Source organism: Rutilus rutilus (assembly GCF_951802725.1).
Source record: "Rutilus rutilus genome assembly, chromosome: 2".
NCBI lineage: Eukaryota > Metazoa > Chordata > Actinopteri > Cypriniformes > Leuciscidae > Rutilus > Rutilus rutilus.
Window position 1 is genome coordinate 17,617,777 of NC_140210.1, and position 11,220 is coordinate 17,628,996.

At 37.1% G+C, this 11,220-nt stretch overlaps 1 protein-coding gene across 1 annotated transcript in view; it reads right to left on the reverse strand.

Annotated features, from left to right (window-relative positions):
• Positions 1-329: 329 nt before the first annotated feature.
• rnf38 (ring finger protein 38) overlaps positions 330-11,220 on the reverse strand; it is a 22,629-nt gene continuing 11,738 nt past the window's right edge. The window contains exons 3-12 of the mRNA XM_084401563.1: positions 9,388-9,581; positions 8,435-8,690; positions 6,615-6,794; positions 6,284-6,451; positions 5,405-5,569; positions 4,225-4,328; positions 4,035-4,122; positions 3,827-3,948; positions 3,511-3,610; positions 330-2,616 (exon numbers count right to left, since the gene is read on the reverse strand). Coding sequence (XP_084257689.1) covers positions 2,554-2,616; positions 3,511-3,610; positions 3,827-3,948; positions 4,035-4,122; positions 4,225-4,328; positions 5,405-5,569; positions 6,284-6,451; positions 6,615-6,794; positions 8,435-8,690; positions 9,388-9,581 — 1,440 coding nt within the window. The 3' untranslated portion in view covers positions 330-2,553. The remainder of the gene's footprint in view (positions 2,617-3,510; positions 3,611-3,826; positions 3,949-4,034; positions 4,123-4,224; positions 4,329-5,404; positions 5,570-6,283; positions 6,452-6,614; positions 6,795-8,434; positions 8,691-9,387; positions 9,582-11,220) is intronic.

The window sequence follows — 11,220 nt, forward strand, 5'->3', positions numbered from 1 at the left end:
TTCATTTTGGGGGTGAAATATTAATTTAACCCGTAAGATTTTAACCATGAAAATGAAGACAACATAGATAAAGAGATGAGATAAGAATGGAAAAACAGAAAAGTTCAAGGAAGAGAAAAGTATACATTTATTACTGAGCCACCCTTTGAAATCCAAAAGACTGGGAATAGGGGTCACGGACAAAAAAAAAAAAAAAAAAAAAAACTATGTAAAGCATTACTAGTAATATCTCATATAAAAAAAAAAGTACAAATGTTTGTTAAAAATTTTTATATCAAGCCTTCAAATGATTTTGGTTACAGATATTATACATATGAAACTACAACATGTTAAATGATACAATTGTATTTTTAATGGTAAGAATTAAAACAACCAATAAACAAACGCAAGAGAATTCATAAGCTCTCTTATTGGTTTTGCAAAAGAATAAGGGGGAAAAAAACCATAAATAGTAAAACTGAGGTAACTGCTATTGTACCAAGCAGGGGAGAAATAAAACTCCTAGAACACAGAATGACAATAGTTAAGGTAATGCACATTTGTTGTTTGAAAAGAATAAAGGATTCATAATTTTCTGGTCGCCATGATTTCGACTTATGACACTAAAGCGGACAACACTGGAGAATGTTTTAAAGGCATCTCTCATTAAGACACTGCAGGCTCTGAGACTACATTACAGAATTCATATGACACTTTCTACACCAGTCATAGAGCCTACATAATGCACGACAGAGGCAGTTATATCCATTCATAATGATAACAATGCATGACATGAAACAATCATACACATTCAAACACCCCTCTAGGTCATGACGCATCTCAGGCATTCATTATAAAGTAACGCACGTGGCTATGAATGGCTATAACAGCCTTATGGAGGCTGTATGAGTGGGTGCACTGGAAGGCTGTTTTAGAACAGCTAACTGTATAGAGAGGGCAGTGAGAGAGCGAAACGACAAATGAAAAGACAAAAGAATAGACCAGGAGAGCCTTTTGGGAATGAAGGGAAGGTACTTAAAACGCCACAATTCGCAAGGGGTCTGAGTGTGTGTGTTGCCCTCCCCTTTGTCCTGCAGAATCTGTGCATTTTCTTTTTTTAAAGAAGCCCAAATGATACGACATAACCTCAGTCCTCTTCGAAAAGGCATGTATACACATACCCTTGAGTCCCTGATTACTAAATGAAAGGCATACGAAACCAAATGACCCAAATTCAAAATTAGAGATAATTTTGGTAAACTCATGAGTACTGTGGGCAATACTGCTACAGGGTTAACTGGCATACAACTAATTTCATAGGCAAAAAATAAACTTTAGCTTGGGCTTAAAAAGATGGTGAATCACTGTTTTAAGAGATGCTAGACATAAGGCAAATACCAGGATTTAATCGGTGTCTGCGCAGCCACCAAACAATAATAAACTACACTATTTAAGTGCTAAATGAGAAAAGTGGTGATTTGTCTACACAATCAATCTGCAGGACTGGATATGGATTAGGAATACATATTCAAATGGTTATGTTTTGTAAATTGCAATAATATTGAAAAGTGTGACAGGTGAAGAAAAAAAAAATTAATAAAAAAAATATTGCAGCAGGATACATCTAAAACCTTTGAGAATATTCCACTGCCCCTCCAAACCAATCACGTCATGTCAGTGCACATCCTCAGCCAATCCCAGACGAGAATAAAAGTGAGAGTGACAAGCCAGTGTTCTGTACCACACATATGGGATAAATAACAAACAACTGATTCTCTAATACACACACACACTCTTTCACACAAAAGCACACACACCTCACAGTTTTCCAATTCTATAAAGACTGCTAAATCATAATTGAGCAAGACCCACCCAAAAGCCCCTCTTTATGTATAGATATAATTTGAATCTTATGCAATCTTTTGTTCCATTTTTTGAAGACAATTTTTTTTTCCTATTAAAAAACAATTATGAATTTTGTAATTTGTCCCTCTATATTGATACATACATATTTATATATAGCTATATTTGTTGGTAAAATATAAAAGCCCATGCTCACAACATTAACCTTCGTAAAGACCACCACACCACGGTGTGCTCACATAGCCGGGAATGTTAGTGCACATACACACTCATTCACACAAGACTGCAACATACCAACACCCACCCCCAAAGGGGAGAACTAAACTATATATATTTATATATTAAAAAACCAAAAAAACAATATCAGAACCAGAACATAACCAGAATGATAATATGAACCATAATCTTTGGACTTCCACTCAAAAGAATTAGTGATCAAACAACCAAAGGGACGTGTGTGTGTGTGTGTGTGTGTGTCTGTCTCAGTTAGTTGGATATTCATAGATGAATATCAAACAAATGTTTTTGATTCAAAGTTCTCACAAATCATTTGCAGCAGTCATCTGTGTGTGAGGAGTAATTTAGCATTTGGAAGTTAATTGAATGCAACAGGGTAGGAGAATGACAAAAGTGTTTAGTGGTGTGCATGTATATGTGTGTGTGCACGCATGTGTGTGTGTGCGCGTGTGTGTGTGTTTTCGGTGAGCAGCGTCACTCGGAATCCCGCTGGACTTCAGAGGCATCTGCTCGGCAGATAGGACAGGTTCTGTTAGCCTAGAAGACAGAGGAGGACGGATTGTCAAATTGGTCTAAGAAACATATAGATCACAACTGGGGAAAAGTTATAGTTAGGCAAGTCTATCTCTGCCTGAGGGTGCGGTCACACTAGCAAAATCCCATGGGAAAAATAAAAGGTCCATTGTCAATAGTGTCGTCGTGATGTATGAAGCACAACTCCTACAGAAGTCGCTTTCAAACCAAGCAGCTTTCTTGTGGTCAACGGCAAATTTGAATCGGTTGTGAAATCAGCATGGGGAAACCTTATGCCCTCGCATGAAATTCACGATTTTGTGGATTCCAATTGAAATGACTAGATTTTGCCCGCAAAAATTAGCTGAACAACAATAAATGTGACCACACCTTAAGACAGTGTTTTCTTAAACAGGGGGTCTCAGAAAAACTTCCCAAGAGGCTTAGAGACGACTAAAAAAGATTTAAATTCTTATTAATATATAAAAATATTCTAACTGATCTAAATTGCAACGCTAAAAATAAATAAATAAATAAATAAATAAATAAATAATCAAAACGTAAAAAAATTATTTCTTATAATAAAATACAAAATATTTCTTTTCAATAACTAATGTGCTTTTAAATGAAAGTAAAAAAATAAATTAAAAAAATTCACAAAATCACAAACTGCATAATGGTTAGATTCATTTAATATATCAATACTGTTTCCGCTTTGTCATAATAGCAGATGAAATACTGGAAATAGTCTACATCGGGGAGCCATTGAATATTCTGCTAGACAATGCGGGCATTTGAGTTAAAAAGGTTGAGATCCACTGAAATCCTTTATATAATTTAAGGATATAATACCAATAGCACCATTATTATTAATATTATATGAATAAATAAAGTTAATTAATTAGCATGCTTGCTTACCTTGAGCCATTTATCAACACACTTGGCATGGAATTCGTGATTACAGGGCAGTACTCTCAACAGCTGACGAGACTCAAAATCACACATGCACACTACACACCTGTAGGGAAAGAGGGAGGACATAATGTTATTAATTAACTTTTTCCAACATCACGATTTTGTTCATGTATTTTTAAAACCAATCAATCAAAGAAAAAGTGTCTATTTTAGGCATTTTAAAAGGCTTTTTTTCTTTCAGGAGTACAAATATTCCACGTAGGTCACAAAGTAGTTAAATAACAGCCTGTAAGTTTTAAAGTTTGTGTATTGCGCTTACAAAGTCTGCTCAGACTGATGGTTGCTGGGGTTGAATCTGTAGGAAGGCAGCTGTTCGATATCGGCTTTCGTCAAACCTCTAGGCTTCGCTTCTCCGAGACGCTCGGCAAGGTTTAACAGAGCCTAGAACAAATACACATGTAAAATAGAATAAAGTATTCTTAAAACGTATTCCTAAAGTGTTTCCTGAGATGACAATAGACACGCACCTCATAATTCTCAACCTCTCCATCATCTACATCCAGCTCTAAGCTAATGGCGGGACCCACTGCTGTTGGCTGGACTGGAAGAACAGATCTGAACCACCAAAAAAACCAAAGAGAAAAACAGTGACATTTTCTACAGCTCACTGTTTCTCTGAAACAACACTCTGATGTGTGTCTGATGTGTGTAACTCACAGGAAGTAGGGCAGCAGACTCGGGTGGTACGGAGGTGGAGGTACGGCCTGCTGAGAGCGGTAGCGTCTGCCTGTGATTCGCCGAGGCATGAAGTGGGGATACGGCTGGAAAGAACACAAAACCGTTTTTAGATTGTTTAGTTTGCATTAGCCGCGTTTCCACTGTCGGGCCAAAACCAAGCGACAGTGCGTGCTATAGTGACTAGTGAGTGCCGGGTCCAGTCGCATTACCACTGTCAATATCGGGGCTTCCTCTGGGCCAACGGCCAGGGTTTTTTGGCCCGCCGAATACCTTGGTCCAAAGCGGGCCAACTGGGGCTTGAGGAGTGGTTATGAACAAAGGCGGAGTTTATATGATTTAGGAGAGGGTCAACACTGCTGCTCATTTCCCATGCTTTCATTTCAGGCTACCAGCTATTTGTGAGAGAAAAAAAACTTCGGATTGCAGAAGTTTTAAATATAGGCAGAAATATATTTATTTGTGGTGCTAAAGGCTACTTATGGTAACCACTGTTAATACCACAGACTGCTTGAAGAAATTAGACAAAGCATATATGATGACTTTGTTCTCGTGAGCTCCCTCTGTTGGCTGATAGGATAACCGTATTGTGAGATGGGAGAGATTGCTCAAATCTCCTCGGATTGCATCACTTAGTGGAAAATTAATCGAAATTCACATTTTTTTCTAAAGAAATGTGACGTAAACATGATATTTTAATCAATATTTTTCTAAATGTTTTAGCTTTTGGACTTAAAAAGCCTTAATAGAGTTGTTTTATGCATTCCTTTGATCACACAAAAGAAAGCAGGCGCGACTGAATAAGTAGGAACGTGTCTCTTTTTGTATGCAATAATAAATATGGTATAATGATTAATGTGCACTCCTGACAGAATTACTGTCCCTGTAACATTTTTATCATAAGCACTGGTTGATGCTGGAGTCTTAAGTCTTTAAGTCAAAACCAAACGTTTGCTTCTGTCATGCTTGGTTTTCAATCAACAGGTGAAATGGTGGGGTTGTGTGACATCATTCTGTGGAGTGTTAAGGGCACGTTTTAGGGTAGTGCTGCGGCCCGACAGTGGATGCGTAGCTTGACGTTTTTGTCAGCCCTGGTTCACACTGGCCCGACAGTGTTAAAGCAGCTTTTGATCTGAGGTGATAAAGCTTGAAGATCACTCACCACACCAAAGAGCTCCTGGTGCAGGGGTTCATGGGAGAGGAACTGTAGTGGGGTGGAAGGGGGCAGAGGACTAGGATGGCCGGAGTGAGGATAGTTAAACCCTCCAGCTACCGACAGGTGATGATCCCCCAACAACTCCACCTCATTCTCTATCCTTTGCAGTGGCTATTCACAAAAACAAACAAACAGGATTTATTCATTTTCTGATTGTCAACATGTGTACTGTAAACATTACTACTAATATTGAAATACTTTTAAATGTATTTATTTAGCAGAACTATAGTAAAAAAACAAAAACCTATATTAATATAAATACACAGTTTTTGGGGTCAGTTATTATTATTATTTTAAGAAATTCATACTTTTATTCAGCAAGGAAGGATGCATTAAAAAGAAAAAAGACATTTATAACGTTACAAAAATGTTATATTTTAAATAAATGCGGTTCTTTTGAACTTACTATATTGATCAAAGAATCCTGAAAAAAAAACAAATGATCTCGTTTCCACAAAATTTTTAGGCAGCACAACTATTTTCAACATTTATAATAATAAAAAATTTTTTCTTGAGCACCAAATCATTCTAACATATTAGAACGATTTCTGAAGGACACTGAAGACTGGAGTAATAATGCTGAAAATTCAGCTTTGTCATCACAGGAATAAATTACATTTTAAAATATACTAAAATAGATAAGCAGCTATTCAAGGTTGTAATAATATTTCACAATATCACTGCAATTGATCAAATAAATGTAGCCTTGGTGAGCATGAGAATTTTTTCAAAAACAAATAAAAAAAGATGCACGAATCCCACAATTCTGAATGGTAGCTTAAATAGATAAAAATATAAATATAAGCATTGCGACTGTATACTCACAGATCGAGACTGTTGTGTCTGGAAGGGTAAGAACTGTCCAGGAGTGGTGAGGTGGCCCGGATGATGTGACAGATGCGGAGGATGAAGCAGGAAGGGTGGATCGCTTGAGAGAAGAGGAGGAAATGCGTACGGCACTGGCAAATGCTGCACCGAACACGCCGGCAACATCTGCAGGTCAAAGAAACAGACAAATTATTTCAGAGATTGCACCCTCAGAGATTAAAACAGGAATGTAACAACTTCCTACCACTGGGAGGCAGCATATCCAAACAAATCAATGAGCTCAAAAAATTGATGCTGTGTCTTCACACACACACTGATATGTACTTACTGGAGGTGGTACGCTACAGATTGGATAGTGTTGCTGTCCGCTGAAGACCACAGAACAGGCAGGCACCTGCTGCTGAGAAGAGCATGCTGGGAGATGCTGTCCTGTGCAGAGGGGAGCGGGTAGACCATGGGGCGGCACTGGAGAAACTGTATATGATACCGGCACCGTACCCTGAGGGAGCTAAAAACGCATGCAAAAACAATAAAAATAAATATATACACACACACAAAGAGTCATTACTTTGTTAAACATCCCAAATAAGTTTGAATTCTAAAATCAACCATCATAAAAGTGTCCACTTCAATAATGATAATGCTAAATGATATCAGTACCTGCTTGTTAAATCGGGTCCCAAGCCACTACTTGTTTCAATTGAGAATCTTAACAGCTGTTTACGAGTACTCTTTATTCATATCATACATTTAAGCTAAACTTTTAAAAACTCACAGTGTAGACTACAATCTCTGGGCTCACTGTGACCCAGCCGCCGATATTTAACGATTTATAGAAGATGAATCACTGTCTGGCCATCTGAGATTTCGGTATGCACATAAAGGTTATGATCATAATTTTTCGAGTGTTTATTAGCACCATTTGTTGTTTGTTGTTTGCTTTTGACATCTGACTTCGTTTGGACCTGGAAACTGAGACAAGTGGCGACAGACGTGAGATTTGAAAAAACAACAACACACATTTCCACTAGAGATGTGGGGGTACGCGTCTCACACACACACAAAAAAAGTTATGATATAGGCAGTGTTGGGGGTAACTCATTACAAGTAACTTGAGTTACGTAATCAGATTACTTTTTCAAGTAACTAGTAAAGTAACATTACGTTTAAAATTTACAACAAAATATCGGAGTTATTTTGAAATAAGAAACGCAAGTTTTCCCATTCATTGACTGACAGCCGTCTTGTCCCCATGTTGAGACAAACCGAAATGCAGAGGCGTTGTGTAAACATGATGGTTATTGTAGATCTAGACTAAATTTGAGTGTGCATTTACTCATCTCACTTGCAAAAAAAAAAAATATATATATATATATATATATATATATATATATATATATATATATATATATATATATATATATATATATATATATATATATATATATATATATAAATAAATATTATAAATATTATATTATAATATTATAAAAAAATATATATAAATATTTAATATATAAAAAATATTCCTCAAAAGTGAATGAAATCAGTGAAATGCAGGATCAGAATCATATACAAACCTCCAATAAAAAAATATGTTAAATAAAACATACATTATTTTTAACACATTTAAGCTCACTTTATTGACCAATGTACTTGCTACTGACCTTGGATGATTCATTTTAAACCAAAATTTTTTGTAGACGTAACTAAGTAAGTGTTAAACTTTTTTTCTCCTGCATCCCATTCTTCTGTTATCCAGAATGGCAGCACAGCTGAAAGGTTTGCTTGAGCTGCTACTGTACACGTGTGAATTTGCATTTCCTTCAGCCTGAGGCTTATCATTTCAATATTGGTGTGAAAGGGTCTTTACATTTGCCCTAAAATATAACTTGTTATAAGAAAAAAAAAAAAAAACAAGCCCAACCGGAAAAAAAAGTAACGTAACGCAAAAGTTTCCTAAAAAAGTAACTAAGTAGCGCAATTAGTTACTTTTTAAGGGAGTAACGCAATATCGTAATGCATTACTTTTCAAAGTAACTTTCCCCAACACTGGATATAGGACATCATAGTCTGCTTAATATTGCTGCTCAATAAGCCCCGTTATGATCTCACTGAAACACTGAGCTCCCGCCCCAACCCTCTAACCTGCTCATGGAGGTCCATCACCATGGCGCCCTGCTGTGGCGGGTGCAATAACCGTGGCGAGAGCGTGGGTGGGTGAAAGGCCCGCGGCTCATCAAGGCCGGGTGGAGGGTGGGATGGTGGCTGGCCATAGGGATGAAGAGAATGTGGGTGAGGAGGGTGGCGGTAGTTTTCATCTTGCCCCCCACCCGGGGAACCATGAGGGGGATGGTGCCGTGACAGACGCTCTCGTCGGCCACGCTGACGCCGCACTGGAGGACTGCACAGAAAGAGTCACATTTATTTATAATGTCTGCACTGAATGCTTATATAAAAAGGCATACAATTTTGTAAATAATAAAAACAAAATAAAAACAAACATTCACTAAATGTGATGTGTCTATATAATAATATATCCATTGTATATATCCATTGTAATATATCCAAATAAACACTAAATGTTTATTTATTTTATTCTATTTTTTTTACATTTAGTGAATGTTAAAGAAGGTTATTTTTGTATAGATAATTTTTATTAAACATAAATAAACATTGAATACAGCCAGTGGATAATTATATAGTATTTAATATCACATAATATATTCATTGACTGTATTTAATGTTTATTTATGCATTTAATAAAAACAATTTGTACAAAAATAGCCATCTTTAACATTCACTAAATAAATAAATAATAATTATTATGTTATTCCGTTCTAATAACCAGCTCTAGTATTTATAATGCTCACTGAGGGACTAAATAACTAAAGAAAAGACAAGAATTATGGGCTTTCCCCCTAAAATTAGTAATTTTCCAGCACAGTAATTGATATAATTCAAAATACAGTAATCCATTTTGAAACTGCTTTGAAACAATGCATTATACAGACAAACTAGACAAATGTCACAGCACAGCATGAGCTGACAGCTAATCATGACAGCAATTAGTACTAGCAGTCAACTAACACACAGCATACCTGCGTCTGTGCCGTGCAGGTGTGTGGCAGCGCTCGGGGTGGTAGTGTGGGTGGGGATAGGGGTGTGGCCTGCGACTGGGTGGAAGCTCCCATGGTCTGATTGGTGGTGAGGGTGTGGAAGGAGGGGCCGAGGTAAACTCCAATACAGACTGCTGGGAAAGACGCTGTCTCTTCGGACTAGGAGAATCCTCCGTCTGAGGGACAAAACACAGTAAAATTGCTCATTAACTCATCTACAATTACAAACCAATCAAACTGCACCATTACTCTTGGTACAACAGTTTTTTGATTTACTTAAAGGAACAGTTCACCCAAAACCGTGTTTAAAATGTCAAGCTAAGTTTGAATGTGGAAGCGCAAATGAGCTCAGTCTGAAAGCTAAGCTAAAATGGTTTATCCGTGAATTTCAGACTGTTCTTCACATAAACCTAATCATCTGACATCAGAAGACTTTAAAAGGGATACTCCACTTTTTTTGGAAATAGGCTCATTTTACAACTCCCCCAGAGTTAAACAGTTGAGTTTTACTGTTTTCGAATCCATTCAGCCAAACTCCGGGTCTGGCGGTACCACTTTTAGCATAGCTTAGCATAGATCATTGAATCTGACAAGACCATTAGCATCTCTCTCAAAAAAATGACCAAAGAGTTTCGATATTTTTCCTATTTAAAACTTGACTCTTCTGTAGTTACATCGTGTACTAAGACCGACGGAAAATGTAAAGTTGCGATTTTCTAGGCTGATATGGCTAGAACTATACTCTCATTCCTGCGTAATAATCAAGAAACTTTGCTGCCGTACCATGAGTGCAGCACGCGTAATGATATGACGCAGCGCCTGAAAATAGTCGACCCTATAGTCTACCATGCTGGGGACTATTTTCAGGCGCTCCGTCGGTCTTAGTACACGATGTAACTACAGAAGAGTCAAGTTTTAAATAGGAAAAATATCGAAACTCTTTGATAATTTTTTTGAGAGAAATGCTAATGGTCTTGTCCGATTCAATGATCTATGCTAAGCTATGCTAAAAGTGGTACCGCCAGACCCGGAGATCGGCTGAATGGATTCGAAAACGGTAAAACTCATCTGTTTAACTCTGGGGGAGATGTAAAATGAGCCTATTTCCAAAAAAAGTGGAGTATCCCTTTAAACATGAGTTGTCGACTAATTTCTAGTGCTTTTTGAGCTTGACAGCCTTCATCGGATTCAAAACAGCTTAAACATTCTGCTAAATATTTCCTTTCGTGTTTCACAGAAGTCAATCAGTCACACAGGTTATAAATATAATTCCTCTCCCACTATATGAGAAGCTTTGTTTGTGAATATGTAATGCAAAAAAATAAATTACCTTGCACATATGCTTGAGCGTAAAAACAACAACAATTAACATTCCATTTCTAATAATGTTACAATAAATATTGCTCACAACTGGACAAAAAATTTAATAAAAAATACAGCACAAAAAGGAGTAGTTTTGTACCACAGGAATTTCCCACAATATTATAATCCATGATTGTGAACAAATATATATATATATATATTTTTTGTATATATGCTAATTGGTTTTGCCCAATGAGAGCACAAGCAGCTTTTGTGCCTGACGGCATTAGTGGCATTTCCTGTCAATTAGATCACTGCCTCCGTTGCCTAAGGCAGTGTGAGGTCACTTCCCGAAAGTTTGAGGAAACCCATGGCTTGTTGCTCAACACGCACACTTGCTCAGCCGGTGTTACACAAACTCATTCATCTCAAGTCAGCCATCTCCTCTAAGACATGGAGAAACATGCAGCGACACATGAGTCAGTATGTGTAACATGCAGCTTCATCTAACAC